The 18,859-nt window shown below is 36.2% G+C and overlaps 1 protein-coding gene across 1 annotated transcript in view; it reads right to left on the reverse strand.

Annotated features, from left to right (window-relative positions):
* LOC100375940 (uncharacterized) overlaps positions 1 to 7,679 on the reverse strand; it is a 34,796-nt gene extending 27,117 nt beyond the window's left edge. The window contains exon 1 of the mRNA XM_002741816.4: positions 5,320 to 7,679. Coding sequence (XP_002741862.2) covers positions 5,320 to 6,599 — 1,280 coding nt within the window. The 5' untranslated portion in view covers positions 6,600 to 7,679. The remainder of the gene's footprint in view (positions 1 to 5,319) is intronic.
* Positions 7,680 to 18,859: the final 11,180 nt, after the last annotated feature.

Consider the following 18,859-nt stretch of genomic DNA (forward strand, 5'->3'; position numbering starts at 1 on the left):
ATATATTAGTAGATGCGTGCTGAATGTAGCCTGATAATGATCGACGGGCTGATCGGTAGACCGCGAGCGCTGATGGGTGCACCCAGGCGCTGATGGCTGTACCCGGACGCTGATTGGTGAACCCAGGGCGGATTTGCTCAATCCCTACCGCACGTTCTCGGCTTCAACTATTGACAGATATTTAAAGAAAAATCGCTAGTCTTTGTGGTCGCTTGATATTTTATCGCAATCAAATATAGGTATACGATATGATGAATTTGGTACGGTCTGAAGTAATAAAGCATTCTATAATATATTATATTGTGCTTCAATAGCAAAGTGGCAAGGTTGCCCCGCCGTTAGGAGCATACTGAGTGAGTCTGAGTATACTGGGAATGTGGTTCTAAAACGGTCAAACTTAGTAGTTAAACAAATAGCACACATGAATATATGGGTTTAACATTCTGAATTGTTCCAGCATACCTTCATAAAAATCGCGTTATTTTAGATAAACGTGACTTGGGGCATCGAACAGACAGACAAGTACACCCACATCTTTTTAAGGAAGTCAATAAACTTCATACTGAATGATGTTGTGTTAGTACAAATTCTCTATTCACGAACATTTCACATTTTGTACCCTTTAAAAATTGTCAGCAGTTGCAATCGAAATTGTCAAGTAGTTTACAGAATTTTAAGTATATATTGTAAATTATTGATGTTATAGGACAATACGTTCAGAAAGCGCAGGATATGTGACCTTTGGGCCCGGCCTTTAGAACGTGCATAAGGCCTGTTCCGTGTAGATTAACACGTGATGTCAGTTGTGCTATATGATTGGTCATAAGATGTTTATCAACTTACAAAGGATGTTATAATTAACAAGGTAATAACGTAATAAACAAAAACGTCTACATTTGTTAATGGAATGTAAATGACGTCATAACCCGTCTATTTTTAATATTTTCAGACTATCCACTTACTGACTTTTGAAAACAGTGCATTTTAGTATGATGAAGGCTTCCTGTCTTCCCAGCTGACATACATATGTTGAAATATTTGGACTTTAGTGGCGTACTTAATACACCATTTTAGCAGTAAATGTACTGAATATAAAATTACCAAATACGCGATAACAGTTTCTAGAATGTGTTTGTCATAAGTTTGAATTAAAATTGTCCAAAAAACAGCATTTCTTTACAGCCAAAAAACAAAATACATGTTATTAAGCCTCGCTTTGAATATCACTTATGATATACTGTAAAAGTATTAATTTTCGCTGGTACGTGTATTTATTTGTTCACTACAAATCATGATGTCACGTTAATTCCAGCATATTTGGTATTGATTTACCAATGTAACTAAGTATTCAATGGCCGTGTGGTTTGTGTGTCACTATATGCAGTATTGTTGAATCATTTGTTGCACACGCGTCTTAACGAAGTGCATTTTAATTCATATGATAAAACACAGTTGAGTGACTGTGGATAAAACAATATGATCAGAATCAGGCCATCTTGACTGGTGCATTGTGGGTAGAACTTTAACCGTGTGTAATTCATGCATTTGTAATTACGATATTGACTTTTTTGTAGCAGTCACAATTCATCTCAAAGAATATCGATTTAAATCATTTCTGCTTTGAACGTCCATTAGCAATCGATTTAATTACTGTAGTATTTGCTTAAAGTGGTGAGAATTTGAACATAATGCAAGTTGAATGCAGGTATGTATCTAATACCAGGTACTATCACGGTTACTTCTAGTAACCGTGGTTCTGTCAACTAGTAAAAAATCCACTCCAAGACCAAAAAATAAAATATTCCAAATCCCGAACGTTGGTTTAGTCTGATTTTTTTTTTTATTCAACGGATATGCATGTTCTGCGGATGGATACTTCCAGATACATAACTTCCGGTTTGAAGCCTAGTTTTGTACAGAGGAAGCTACAGACAGACAATTTTGTGAAAAATAAGCATGTATTTTTTTTTTAATGGAACTTTAGAATTAAGTAGACGATGATGTAACGGTAAACATACACGTACAAAACAGATAAATGTGCCTAGTCACGTTCAACGTGAATACACTGATTACACTTTACAAATAATAAGTACTAGTACATGTAATCTCATTCAGGTCGACGTAAACATATCCCACTACTTGAACAAGGAGATTATGCGACATGTTTACGTACGGCATGGAGGTACGCATGCGTACAGTAACCCACGAAATGTTCACTTCCATTTGGCTATAGAAGCAACGTTTCATTGCTTAGTCATTGTATGCGGAACTCATGGAATAATAATTAATTAAATGTGCGTTGAGGAAAATGATTGAAATGATACTCACGATGCAGCACGGTTAGAATTAGCAGTCAGTCCAAAGATAAGCATTATGACTCAGTTTGTGGCTATATATTTAAAGATTTCCTGTATGTAATATTAATTTAAAGCGCGGTGGTCGTCGCGCAGCGCGTGCTCGAATTTCATGTAAATGAACAATGTATTTTACACGCGTTGTATACGTCGCTATGAGTCCCATATCGAACAGGACGCGGCACGACGACTGCCGCCCTTTAAACTTAGCATGCACGTCTTTTTATAATGTTATCATCATGTCTATTTCATCTAGTATATGTGCAATTATAGTCATAATTACTGCAAATAAGACATCTCATGATATTTATTATCAAAGTATGTGTGAATGGGCCAATTGCACAATAAAAATACTAGTAGTATAGTTTAATGTTGCTAATGTTATTATATATTTTTACTTAAAGCGGGAGAGTCGTCACCTGCGCATGCGGCAGATGGCCATAGCGTGTCATTGTTTACAAACAAGCGTCTACCCATGAGCCTTTGCGATTTTATCATCGCTTGGGACTCAATTCCCGCGCGTGCGCAGGTGACGACACTCCCGCTTTAATACATTAATATTTCAACTTGATTGATGTCTATAATCAAAAAAGAAATGTAATAATTTCTTTACGGTGTTAATAAAGTACTATTCTAATCTATTCTATCCCGATATGGAACAAGGATGAAACCAATGACCAATCCACGATATTATGAATCGCTCTCTGTGATCAGAACAGCAACGTACGTGGAGCAACAATTTCCCTTACCGTGGTTTATTCGTGAGTAAGAAATGGTAAATTTGAAATCGTATTGAAGATCAAATAAAAATACTTGATTTCGTAAAGCAAAATATAGCTATAATTAGCATGCATAGAGTTCGTTGTTAAAAAAGAAAATATCGCATCAGATTATTGCACACTTTATCTTCCAAACCCACCCCTTGTTTACAAATGGTCTGCCCCTAGCTGGGTCATAGTGCATTGACTTGTGATCTTTTTTTGAGATAAGTTATTGCATACATTACTCCATGTGGCGTAAGTTATGTGTAGATCTACAGATAACGAGACATATAGCTCTAAAACAGATATATTGGCACGAACTAAGGCGCCAATAATCACGTGAACAAATGACACGTGAAACATATTCTGAATATTAAATTATGTTAATTTCAAGACTTTGTGATGTTTGTTGTTAATCTGGGATTTATATGATTTCAGATTATAGTATATCACGTTAAATCAAACTTTAAAAAGGCCTTTAAGTTAGCGAGAAGAATGTGGTGCCATTTTTGAATGAAGATTTCTTTGTTTGTTATCTTATTCGAACCCTGTAATAACCACATGTTTTAGAAAGCATGGATATAGTGGAACACGTCGAGCATACTAGGTAGTCATTCGTTTGTATAATTGTAATGTGATAGAATGATTGCCGACCCTTGTGATGTCAACATGACCAAACCCGTTATTTCTAGAAAACACAGCATTATTTCCCGCTGAATTCACAGCATACACCGACTGTTAGTGCATGTGAACGTGCCCCGACTGTAATTCACATCTCGTTAGCACATTTCCATACCGTTATTCTGTGATAAAACGTTGCCTTTCAAAACCGGGACACATTCAACTTTTTCATTGTCTTGTGAATCGTCTATGTGTCGCTGACACAAATAGTATATTTGACGACGTGGGGCAAGTGAGATACGTGTATAGTTACTTTCATTATTCAAAGTTGTGACAACACAGAAAAGGTGTAGCGGCTTCTCAACACAAATGATTAGTGCTACTGTGGAGTATATTTATCACGTTTTTTGATGACTAATTTTATATAAAATGTGGCAAATTGTGCAACGTGCCAGTATGTTATTATTCATTGTTATGCAAATACCCAAGTAAAGGATAATCCAATGACAAACTGATAACAGTTATAGTGCAGGTACACCTGATAATAACACATGTATATAATAAACAATCACATATGCACTTCCATCTAAGCCTCCCTAAAGACAAACAGTGTGCAAAACTATCTTCTCTGGGGTTTTATGGCAGTGCAGTAATAGTTTTTTTATTTTATTTTCTCACAAACATTCATCTGCGCAGCGTCCCCGGCGATTTTACCTACAGTGATTCATGATTGAAGTAATCTTTCAGATATTTAAATCTAATTATATTGAGAAATAGTAGGGCGCGGCGCCGGCCCAGGTATCTAACAAAAATTTCCACGGCAATTCTACTGATTGATAAATAATGTGTGTATTCAAAAGACAGGGTTTACCACCTGCCATAAAAATATCAGTTTCGTAAAATAACTGGATACCAATACAAATACTAATACACACAAGTAAGCGTCATAATTGCGCATGCGCGGCGCGTTTTTACGATTTACAGGTGTCTCAGAAAAAAGAGCATGGCATTCGCGTATAAATATAAAAGTACTAGCACTGTAACTTTGGGACCCATTCACTTCATTCAACTCAATGAACAAGATTGATATAGTTGAAATGGATAAGACCCCCATTGACAATATCTCAGCGTGATGTCATTTCATACGAAAACACCACATCCCAAATATGGTATATAAATACAAATATAAATACAAAGATTTTCGGCCCGATTTTTGATTTGCCCTTTTTCTTCGAGGCCGTGTTTATAATGCACGTGTGTCTTCCCGTTATACTCGGAACCAGAGTCAGGCGCCCACTGAAATACACTGAAATCTTATTTATAATTCGTACAATGTCACCTCAATCACGGATAATGGTTGCATATCTGGCAGTTACTGGTTGCCAGGTTACCAGTGTTCTGTAACGAATTCCCTAATTAAAATTCCGCTGTCTTGTTAATCATACCTACCCCCGACTGGGAAAAGGAACCATACCGCTGACCAATGTAAACATATCCTTGTCCGACGAAAGACACACGCTCTAATTATCAATGGGGGTTTATAGTTACTAAAATGAAGATACTGTGTTGCTAAGCACACCTACCTGTCCAAAATCAGCTCTTCTAACTTAGGTAGATCACAGGCGATGTATTCCAGCGAAGCGTCCGTAATTCGCGGGCACCAGGACAGATCGAGCGACTTCAGCATATGCATATTCTCAGCAATTAGCTCGACGCCATCGTCGGTGATTTTGCTGCACCCTGATAAGCTGAGTGTTGTCAAGTGCGGTAGCGTGTGCACTATGTTTAAAATAGCGTGATTAGTGATCTCCCAGCAAGATCTCAGACGTAATATCGACATTGTGCAGCTCTGCTTGGGGGTGAAGTACGACATAACGTTGTCAGTCACGTGGTAAGCCTGCAGATTGAGTTCGTGTAGACAAGGTAACCTCTGCGCGATTGCGGCGACACTGTCGTCACCAACATTAATACAGTCACTTATACCCAAAGAGGTTATCCGTGGGTTCAGACTTGACCATAGGCCTGCCTCAGTGAAGTCGTTACATCCGCTGAGTTCGAGCTTATTAACAGTGGTCAGCTGCTCTAGCATGACCTCAAGACCCGCATCAGTAACGGTTGAGCGTTTCAGACTAATCGCCTTGATGCACTTTTTAGACTGTGGGTAGTTGTCAATAAATTCGCAGATATCCAGATCTGAAACATTCACGAGACATACGTTTTCGATGCCTTTTTGGTAGAAACTAGATAAGTCGGTGAATCTTTTTTCATCTGCCTTTTGGATTGAGTCGTACAGATCCCGTCGGTGCAAGATAGGGGTGAAGTCACGCCAGAATTTGGTTTGATATAGAATGGCTCTCCATTTCTTGCATACCTGTGCAAGAACACACCTTTCGAACGGCCAGAAATAGAAAAACAGTCGCGTTAAAAATTTGTCATCAAATAAGAGCTCCTCCACCCTCTTCGCTGCGAATAACTTCGGCTGCAATTTTTGATAGATTGAATCCAGTCTTTTTTGCCTGAGCGACATCGCCCCGTTCTCTGGCGGCTTCATCGTGCTGTCTTGTGGGTCGCCAACCTTTTTGTCACTGCCAGTTCTCCGATGCGAGGTTGGAACACATACCGTAGTAATATTAGTAGCACACGGCATGTGATGGATCCCGTTAACGGATCCGTTGATCGGGCTTTTTCTGTTTTTTGCCGGCGTCACCGCTCCGTCAATTTCTACTTCCCCACCACACGGTGAGGGGGGCTTCTTATTCATGTTTACCCGTGCAGTCACCGGAGCCACCGCCGCCGTAGTCGCCGCCGCAGAAATGTCCATCTCACATTCGATGCACTCTCCCGACGAATTAAACAGACTCATTTACCTATTCTGTTCACGTTGTGCTGAGCTCAGAACAATGCTCCTATCATTGGTTAATGGATGGTGACCAACTGAAGGCTTGCTGATAAACACGGGCCAATTCAACATCATTCATCCCGACCCCAGGCTCTCCAATCTAAGCGACTAACCGTATATGACAATAACAGCGATATTATCTCTGTCTCTTCTTTTGTACTCGATTGGAGTAGTAGATGCGACGATGTTATAAGTGAAATTGTGAATCGTCGAAAAATATCGTTGCATCAAGGACATTTACGATGTATCGGATGACTTCAGACGTCGAGAGGCGTGGAGTCGATAGTGTTTCAGCTAGCGAGCAACCGGTAATAATTCGCCAAATTTCAAGAAACCAGGAGGTTGTTGGAAAACAAGCAGATGCGTGGATCACTCTCTTCTCGGAATAACTCTCTTCTAGTTCAATATCCTAATAAAATGTCACCGAGTTCATTTGAATGAGCTCATTTCGGGCTCGAATATTATAATCAGATTTGCATATGCGAGGTGATGCATCTATCTACCGGCGTTCTATGTGAGCTGGTGGCACCTTACCTTTAATGCAAGCGCTTTCGATGACAGCGATGGAGACTGAAACACAGTACAAACGTAGACTCGAAGAGATATACTACCATAAGATGACATTCAATGGAATCTCAGTGAATGTACACGCAATTCCTCCTTATGCTCATTTCAGCCGGAGGTAATTACGGCATTTAATCTGGAAGATCGAATTCCTAATAAAAACAATCTCTGAAAGAAAGCTGAATGCAGCTGACAGTATCATCACACCGGCCTAAACGTGGTGTACACTCGTCGCGTGTCCGCTACGTATCCTACAGTGGTTCATCAGTGTATCCACTTAAAGCGAGGCAGGCGAAGGAACGTCTGATTAACCCGTTATATGCATTCACCATGCGACTCTCGCACATCCCGAGAGCGACAACATCGCGTGAATTACGTTTCTATATTTTGCTTTCACGTGTGTGGGCTTCTGCATGCAAAATCCATCACCCTAAATGCTGTGTATTTCTAGTATACATATCGCACGCATTTAACATTTGCTAGTTGTGATGGTATATGTCGAATTACCCATACCTTAAGTGGCCTCTCACCTTTTTAACGGGTGAGATGATTTAATAGGAGGGATGAGCGGGCGAGGTGCGCGGTGTCGTAACATCGAATGTGACATCATTGTGTAAACAACCGATTGTCGATTTTCAAAATATGTAGTAATTACTACTATGTTCTTCAACAATAATATAATACAATTCTTCAAATGATATGAACGTGTCTCATAAATATGTATTTCATGCGACGACAATTATTCATGAACGCATCGTTTAAATTGTCAGTCACCGAATGCGGACACGCCCCTTAAATAAGCTGCCACCCCTAGATTTTTTTGGAGTAGACCATTCATTCAGCAATGCACATTATCATAAATCATGTAAAACGCCGTGTTCGCCAGGCGAATCAATTTCACCATTTCTATATTAACAACATGTCGAGATTTAAACGGAAAAACTGGAACCATTTACATAATTCAAAACTAGGTCACGCGCCGAAGATCTATCCATCACCATGACAATAATCGAACACGTGTTCTTACTGTGGTTCGAGATAATAATAATAATAATAATAATAATAATAATAATAATAATAATAATAATAATAATAATAATAATAATAATAATAATAATAATAATAATAATAATAATAATAATAACTTTATTGACATTATTCATTTTGAATAGAACATAGTCAAAGACTATTTCTAAGAAACAAAACAAAAACAAAAAAGAAGAGATTTGTGTTATTTTTCCAATAATATTCTTTATTGCAAATATTCGGGATCTTCGTAGAAAATTATATTTCAGAACAGCAAACAAATACAATAAAAAGTAAACAAAACTATAAAATGTTGACTATAAAATAAAACATAAAAAATAGTAATAAGTACGCATAATACATTTTTCAATATTTATGCTTCACACGGTGACGTCACAGCTATATTAGTATAAAACAGAGATTGTTGTTCATATTTTGTGTCGGAAAATATCCTTCAATCAAGGGCATGACGACAAAACAGTTACCAAGATTATCCTGGCACTATGTATACATATAGACTACTACATGTATTTGTAAAGTAACTACTTTATTTCTAATAGACGCCAGGTGAATTGACATTTGCTCACTCACTCCGGCCTCACCGGATTACTAAGAGAGTGACACTGCAATACACTAAAGAGCGAAAGTGACTCTGCTTCCGCATATCAGGGATTAACCCAAAGATTATAACAATAAAACAAAAACGTTCTCAATAAGTTGAGTGCAATTATAAAATAAACGATCCTTCGTATACAAATATGCCTATTGTGATAATAAAACTGTCTCACAGCGCCCTCACCGGGAACATTCTGATTTACTATTTATTGTTGCTATACATGTAACGGCATGGCTTATAACGTCAATTTAAGTGTCTCGTATGTTCATGCGTCCCATCTATGTGAAATACGATAATACATTATCGAGCCGAAAAAACAACATTATAAAATAATAAGATAATCGATGTGATGAATAACAAACACTGAGCTATTCATAAATGTATCTATTGAGAGGACCCTCAATTGTAGAGGATGTCCAGCTTACATACTATCGGTACATTCTTGGTATCTCAAAAAATACACCAATCATGGCAATATATAGTGAATTGGGAAAATTACCTCTTGACTTTTTTATTAAGAAACAAATGATAAAATATGCCATCGTATTGCAAATTCCACAAATACTCTACTTCAAGAAGCATACTATGTCAATAAAATTATTAAAAGTAAATGGTTTAAAAGACTTGATTTGATATTAAAAAATATAAACCATTCTTATCTTTTAAATGAAACAAATATTATCTCATTATCAAAACTAAAAACAATTGATGAGAAATTAAAAGAAGAGTTTACAACTGAGTGGAAAAATGAAATAAATAATGACAATAGGAAAAAATCAAATTCTAAAAATAAACTAAGAACCTACACACTTTTTAAAACCAAAATTGAACAAGAAAAATACTTAACAATTATGAAAAACAATGAACTTCGCAAATCCTTAACAAAATTTAGACTTGGCAACCACTGTCTGAAAATTGAAACAGGCCGGCATATAGGTTTGAATTTTAAAGACAGAGTCTGCAATATGTGCGACAATGACCATGTTGAAGATGAACAACATTTTGTCATAAATTGTCCTCATTACAAGGAAATAAGATCAAAACTTTACATTGTAGCTAATAAATGTATACCAAATTTTGACAAATTTAGTAATGAAAATAAATTCATATCATTACTAAGTAACGAGAAAATGTCAATTCCTTTAGCGCAATATTTAAAAAACTGTTTTAATACAAGACAGCAGCACCTACATAAACTAAACCAGTAACATATTCCTCGTATACCAATTTATCTTTCTTTTTTTAATGCTTTTTTGTTCCCTTACTTTTTAGGTAGTTATTTTTCTTTTACTAATATTTGTTTTGTAACTCTTTTCATCCCCTCCGGGGGATGTTGTGTGTTAATAAATAAATAAATAAATAAATAAATAAATAAATAAATAAATAAATAAATAAATAAATAAATAAATAAATAAATAAATAAATAAATAAATAAATAAATAAATAAATAAATAAATAAATAAATAAATAAATAAATAAATAAATAAATAAATAAATAAATAAATAAATAAATAAATAAATAAATAAATAAATAAATAAATAAATAAATAAATAAATAAATAAATAAATAAATAAATAAATAAATAAATAAATAAATAAATAAATATTAAGCAAAACTTTGATCCAGTATTTGAAGACATGGGCACTTGCAACATGAGTTTTGGGTTTTGTTAGGTTTAAATAAGTATTGTATAGACAATATTTTCTATCGTATATTGGGGTTATATAACCCTCCGGTTAAAATTGTCTGTGTTCGACCATGGACGTACTACTCTAGTACGTCCATGGTTCGACTGAACATGGACTGAAACGCACTGCTAAGTTAGTAATGTTCTACTTGTGTCGTTCACGAGATCATACAACGTGTTAGTGGCATGGAGAAGTTTTTACTGCTGTTTTACCCGATAGAATTGATGTTGCTGTCTCTGAATATTATCTGTACGATCAATATAAAATTAAAATCTAAAAAATATGTCCGATTCGACATCCGGCGACGATCTTTGACCTTTGTCTTGACCTTTGACAACCACGCACGATTCAGGTTTTTTCTATTTGTTAGTCGGATTACTATTTGCATACTTGTACTAATCTTTCGATTGTGATGAAATAGTGACAACTAAGAATTTGCAAGGTATATCACGGTTACTAGAAGGTCTTCTAGTAACCGTGCGTATATAGACTCCAAGCGTTTTTTCAGCCGGTATCTGGTAACTAACTAGTACACCATATCCTTGTAGAATTCTTAAACAACTTGACTTGTTCTTAAACAACAGTAAATAAATATAAAAAAAATCATTGAAAAGTTTGCTCGGATGTGTTCGTGTTTCTCGCATTATCGCCTGGAAGTTGTGAACTAATTGGTCGCTCCATCATGGTCACCCATAGACCTTAGAAAGGACTATTCCACGATATAACGTAAACTCCAAATCTTTATATCACCATATCTCCATTCCTAGAACTTCACAGGATATTCTTGAACAATACTCAAACAGATTCTGAAAACATTGAATAAGGATATTTATTAATTCAGATATAACTATATGTAATTTGATTTTCTATCAAGTTGTCTCCGAGCAGATAAATGTAAGCATATCTATGTTGCCTTTTTATTAATTATTTCAATTTTTTTTAAATCTGTTCTTTGTGAATTTATATTTATTCAATTGAAACGGTTTAAGATCATATGTGAAGTGTAAAATACTCTTTTCATCTGTTTGTGATAAAGGTGTCAGACATGAATTTGCGATTTACCATCTATTAAAGGGAAACATTACATCACTACTACATGCAGAATATATGTGTATTTTTGTATTGAACCCTGTCACTCTACAACTATTAATTTGTTACTCAAGCACGAATAACAATAATGAACATTGTTTTTGTTTTTCAATTTCTGACAACAGATTCTATTGTGTCATACTTTGCCCATAATCCTTTGCTTGAGAATCAAGATGGCTGACATAATACTGATGAAAATTTGAATATCTAGAAAATGAAAAGAGATATACAAAAAATGTAGATTTCATTCTCCGACAGTTTGTGGAGCTTTTGTTTGAGTGGTCATTATGTTGTTCGCTTGACCTTTCCTTCAAATATTGACAACAGGCCAAGTGAATTTTCGATTCATACCCACATTCATATCTTGGACTGACTTATTCAAAAAATGATTCTTCATCACAGGGTAGAACCATTTTATATAGTGAAGGCTTTTTCATTTACTCGTCTCGCCAATTATGCTGTCTTCATCCGAGGTTTGGGAGTATCATATGAACATTTCAACCAGAAATATGTTTAAACCAAAATATCATAACCTGCATCTAAAATTCTGCTAATCAACTCTGGCTGTTTTAAAACGAACACATTATCAAGGAGTGAAAGAAGAATTTAGATGTTTCCCACATAGACAACATTCACCGATTTTACACACTGCCGACTTAGAATCAACAACATTTTTTGATTCTGGTATTAAAACCTGAGTATGTAATATCAAACGTTTATTATCTATAAACGGTGATAGATATATGTATATGTCTATTGTGGATAAAACTTCGGTTTAAAAAATAATTCTGGTGTCTTCTCGTCTATTGTCGCTTTGTCCGAATAAGGTTGAAAATGTTCTATAATGTCGAAAATATGGATACCTTAGAGAAAACTTTGTTTTCAACAATGCCGTATTTCAACAAATTAGTAACTCAAATAAACTTCACATCATTTCACAGCCTCAACGTAATGTATCATTTTTTATTTCCTATCTTTTATACCAAATGTATAGGCAAAATGAACTTTATTCAAAACCTCTTATGGTGGGTAATGGATAAATAAGTATATAAATAATATAATAAAATGCTGATTAAATTATTATGTCTACGATTTTTGTTTCATCCGAATACATATTATATCATTAGTAGAGACATGTATGCCCATATTGACAAACACTGCTTTATTGGTACACAGTAGAAAAGATTTCATGTTTGTCTCGCTTCAATATACAAAATATGTAAATGACGATCGATCTATAAATATACAATGTTGTTTTGTTTTTTAATTGTTTTTTTTCCTAATAGGGTTATTACAAAATAAAAAAAAATATGTCTCACACTTGTTTCAATCCCGTACGTTCATACATTCGTTTGTAGTAACTTCGTCAATTTGTTCCCTTGCGGTCTTTGTTTCAAATAATACTTTACAAGTGTCTCGAGCTTGGTCTCGAGCAGCGCCACCATCAGTTCGATTATGATGAATAACGAAGTTAAAGATAGACGAATTTCCCGGAAGTTGCGATTCTGGGGTGCAAAAATACTCCTGCTTTGTCATGGCTTGAAAAACAAACATGTCAGTGTCGATAGAAGAGATTTTGTATTTTGGTGACGTCGATTATTACACCCAGAAGCACAGTATCACGGTGCAAGTTACGTTACACCCCAAAACGGAAATATATTCGACTTCCGAGAAAGTAGTCTATTGACAGTACTGGTAAACACAATAGTCATTCTTTACTAATCACTCAGTCCCCTTCTAACCAACAACTAGGAAATAACACCTGAAATATCTTACTTGTACACCCTTTGTTCACATCAATATCTGTAATATGTGGGGGATTATGTGCATGAGCCAAGTAGTAGAATAAAACACATAGAAATGATATAAACTTCAAGGCTTGCTGGGAAATGCTGCCAATCATTTTTGGTAGATGTTTCATTCAAAAATATTATCGTATCCCATCCAATGCCTAAATGCAGACCCCAAACCGTTAATATAGTGAATAATCCAGAATGAAATGCATCGTACACCCTAATATTTCCCAATATTAACAATTAATCAAACAAAACAAACACACAGAATGTTAGAATGGGTATTCTTGCTCGTCGTTGTTCACTCCACACTAGCTCCAATCCGATTCTTTACCATATGAAAATTGGTGCTTACAAGTCTTAGTAGGGGATTTGGATTATAACACGATCTAAATCCAACGTTAAGCCTATAAACGTTCTATTTAGTGCCAAACCCCTTTGTTAAGTACAACAACAAATATTTCGTTGGTGTTTGTGAGCTCTTGTGTGATTGGTCAATGCATGGACAGCTCTTCCACTTCCGTGTTTTACTCCCTATCAATTTGGGCCCTTTTTAACCATAGACAGTATAGTAGTATAGTAACACCATGGAACTATAAAAGGTTTATAGTTCCATGGTAACACCAATGTCAAACGCCGTATGCCCAACGTAAGCAGGGCTGGAATATTATGATGAGCAAGTAAACAATGACGTCATATTTACTTCAATGCGATGTCACTAATTAATTGAATAAAATTAAAAGTTAGTTTCAGACGGCAGTAATGTTTCCGTACATGTTATATTCAGTCTGTACCCCATTTTCGACAAAATATTTGAATATTTTTGTTTTCATGGTGCATGAATCTTATTATGTTATTGTTTACCGACTACGCTAGTTTTTTATTTTTCTCTGCCACGCATTTTTTTTTCAAACAGACTTTGAATCCGTATGTTCTCTCGTCTGTCACCATCTTGACAATAGCTCACACTCTTTCAACCGGAAGTCATGTCTAAGGTTGTACCCCGTTTTCGACAAAATACTCGAATATTTTAGTTTTCATGATGCATGAATCTTCTTATTATGTTATTTTCCACCGACTGTGCTCGGTTTTTGTTGTTCTCTGTCTTGCACTTATTTTGAAATTAACTTTCAATCCGTCCGTTTTCATGTCTGTCGTCATCTTGACTACTTATTCACACTCTTTCAAACGGAATGCATGTGTAAGTTTGTACTCCGTATTCGACAAAATACACGAATATTATTGTTTTCATGATGCATGAATCGTCAAATTTTGTTATTTTCACTGACTACACTTGTTTTTTGTTGTTGTCTGTCTCGCATTTTTTTAATAGACTTTCATTCCGTTTTCCGTTTTCACGTCTGTCGCCATCTTGACTACACGTCCAGTCTTTCAGCCTGAATGCACGTCTACCTACGTTATACCCTGTTTTTATTAATAATTTCAACAAAATAACTCGAATACTTGTGAATAAATGAGGCACGATTGTCTTTATTATTTTATTTTCATTATTGTCTGTTTTTTGTTAGCGTTTCAAAGGGTTTCTTTTACGTGACGATCAAGAAAACGCAAATCTTCGCTATTTTCGATGTTGATGCCCGGGCTCTGACTCACACACACACAGATGTTAACATGAATTGCTGTGTCTACTGCGTTTGGATCTTCTTCACTATCATTTCCACCGTCATCAAAATCCGAAAAAAAAAACATCAAGCAAATCATCTACACACGGGAACTCGTGATCAGCAACGGCCATTTAGAATACCGATGGAATACCGTAGGCGACACTCATCAACGAAATTACGCAGTCCGCTTCATTGATTGTTTAGTTTGATAATTTATAAACATATATTCAGTGTGAGACTGTTGCTTTCAAGTTGTGTTAATACAAAGATGATTTAAACTTGTCCCTTCCGTTACCAACGTATTCAATATACGGAAATAGCATGTGTGTGCGTTTGCGTGAGTAAAAGATGCAGGCGAAATTTCTCGTCAGTTCTATATATTTCGAACGCGCGTGGTCAGCGCCTTTGATTGCGTTTATTTTTGTTCTTTCATTCGCGAAATCTATCACTGGCACCGTTTATTTTGTCATGCCTACCCTGCTACAATAGAATCGCTGGAGTTGCTTGTCCTTCCTACTATATTGTCCATGGTTTAACTCCGGGGTTACGTCCAAACGCCACCCTCTTGACTGGAGATCTGTGTTAGAAAATAAACCTTTGTTGTTGCGGTGTACGCAAGAAGATGAACTACTTATGTTTTTAACATCACTTCACCTATTAACAATTCACCCCTAGACGTGATAATTTCATTTCAATAGTAAAAATCCGTTCTCAAAAATCCAAATAATGACAACCTCACCGAACTTCATTTTCTATTCTTACCCACAAGCCACACCCAGACCATTCATCAAAACGAGTGGTCTGGTGTATACTTGTACTCTGACCCATGCCGAGGACTTCCTGTTTGTACTGCTATATGATAAATCAGATTAACTATCACGTGAAACCAAAGACAATTGTCTTTGTTGAAACCAAATGAAAATCATTCTAAAATAACGTACTTATACCCAATTGATTCTGGAAAAAAATGACATTTGCAATAATAATCGACGAGCAGGTCCGGGTAGTGACGTTCGGTTGACGAAATAGACGATACAACAGTACTGATTGAACCTACATGAATGCTACTCTATTTCACATAACCAAATGTTGTTGTTTTTTGCTGTTGTACATTATCTTCGGTAATAACTCCGAAAGTGAAGTCTTATATCTTCAGAAGAACGTAGCCGTTAAAACTTGCAAAATGAGTCTGTTTCGATCCATCATCGCTTAAGCAGCATACAATTTATTTATTTATTGACTCATTTAAAAAATACGAACGGTGTCAATATTTAAAACTGCATTTTGTCTGTCTCTAGCGTGCCTCAGAATGATATAGATCTTGGCCGATCGTATTTTTACAAAGGACCTGAATGTACATCACTAATTTCACCCAACCTCCTGCTCGCTTCTGCTTTTCGATTATCATTTTTAATCGCTTTTGCCTGTTGAATAATTTTCGCTTATTTTTTCGAGCGCGCGAACCCAGAAATATCGCCCGTCTGCATGCTCGCATTTTAAATACATGGCCGTGGCATCAATATGTTCCTGGTGTATCTGCTCTCTGCCCTAAGGAGTTAGCATTGCCTGTATCACGTAGTTGTCTCGATAATCATGTTGTTGAAACGATATAGCAGCCCTGGATTCAAACGGAACACAGTCCCGCTGTACGTTCGCGAACGAAACAAAGTATGATGGTTTGGAAGTGTCGTTCGAAATTAAATAATGGTTAATACTCATTGAATCCTCAAACTTTAGCACTAAAACAGTGTTTGAACAAGCGGTCAGTGTTTTTAATAAGCGAGTGAGAAAAAAAGGGATAAAAACATGGTCGTGTTTCCGGTCGGAAATTAAGTGATATGTTATAAAATGTTATAAAAGCGAAATATTGGGCGAAATGAGTATTGATGCCCATTTATAGTTGACATGCGTCACCAAATGGGAACATGGTTAGAGTTGGTATTACCATGGAAGGTACTAATCCATGGTAGTACCAGTACTAGTATACGCGGGGAGGGAGTCCAGAGAGGGAAGAGCCAGCATCCCTTTTACGGGAAAACGTGAAATCTCGACGGATTTGTTTCGTTCTCACATGTAATATCAGGTTTTGCGGGCTTCTGAGTTCAAAAATGATGACTAAATCAGCTAAAAACCAAGCGTTTAGAAACATACCTATGCAGAAGTTGGTTTCCCAGTGCTTAATCCATTTTTAACACCTAGGCTACTCTATTGACATTGGTTGTTTATTTCATGGATTTGACACTTGAGGTAGCTGATAAGCCGTGTCGAAAACGTGCACAAAACGACCATTCTGTGCACGTTTTCGACACGGATTAAAAGCCAGTTGTAAGCACAAATTTTCATATGACAATATACATTGTCTATTTATAAGTAGTAAATATGATCCATTCATCAAGTTGTGAAACAATAGATAATTAACATAACTGAATTTTGCGTACACCTTATGACCGTACAACAATGAGACCGAAACAGACTATCATAAATCAGAGGGACTGTACTGTGCATAAATAAAGACGTTTCTGTCCACTTGAAGTACTGGACTATTGACAAACTTCGTAGAAAAAGGGGGCGTGGTTCTAATGAAATTCTTTGCCCTAAATAAATTACAGTGAACAGATTATGTATGTGATTTACTTGTAGATCATTGGAATCACTTATTGTCGATGACCATGCAGTGGCGGATCCAGAGGGGGGCAGGGGGGTCATGGCCCCTCCCAAACGCATGACGATTCATATCATCTGGATTACGCATAGCTTCTCTGCGGTTTACGCTCCGTATATCTTAAGCGAAGCTTGGACCCCCCCCCCCAATACATTTTGCTGGATCCGCCACTGTGACCATGGGTCAAGTTCAAGTTATGAACAGATGAATTACTACTGAATTAGGTTTATTTATTCGCTAGGTTTTAAATTTTGCTTATTTCTCTAATATGGCAATTTACCTATAGAATGACGCGTTCCTTCACAAACAAGTGACTTTGAAACCCAGTGAATTTCTATAGATGAATTGTATAGGTGACACTCATATTGAATTGGTATAGCCATATGAATCATGAATAATTAGTTTCGTACATGAGCACGTATTCTGGTTTCCTGCTGAACGCTACACAGCTCAATTGGATTTTATAAGCTTTTTTAGGGACAAATTTCATGTTGCAGACATTTTATTAATAACATTGTTTTTAAAACTTAGGCACCTGGAATCAGTGATTAACTACTAATAGGCAGGTTTGAAGAACAGTTGTAAACTGTTTTGGATTTTCTGGAATATCATATAAATTATTAAGGTATCAACAAACGTAACATGCATTAAAAATTAAACTGTGATTCAGACATCCTCTAAAAGTTTCTAATCATACTGCAATAACATCTTATATATTATCTAAAAGCTTAGATATGGGCGAATACGGAAGTGTATATGCCATGTCATGACGGCCAGTATCGCGTTTGTGCTATTTAGACTATTAAAACATCGTTTTTGCAATAAGGTAGGGGCGCAACCCCACCCCAACTCAATACCCCCACTTCTCTGCATTTTTGGAGATTCAAACAAAATCTTTCGGTGCCTCGCATTTCACACATTACTTTAGAAATCTAAAATATGCTACATAACTAATTTGTGATCTCTAGCGTCATCAAAAGATGGTATATGAGTACACAGTCCCTCTATCACATAGAGGGACTGTGATTAGTAGTACTGACACAGTGACAGCAAACTCTTTCAACGCTCAACTACACATGACGCCCTCCGTTGATGACAGCCTGCTCTTGTGCAGCATGGTATGCAAATTTCAGGATGCGTGCGCAGCTTCACTCAAACTT

This window comes from Saccoglossus kowalevskii, chromosome 8 (assembly GCF_978046115.1).
Source record: "Saccoglossus kowalevskii chromosome 8, keSacKowa6.1, whole genome shotgun sequence".
Lineage (NCBI taxonomy): Eukaryota > Metazoa > Hemichordata > Enteropneusta > Harrimaniidae > Saccoglossus > Saccoglossus kowalevskii.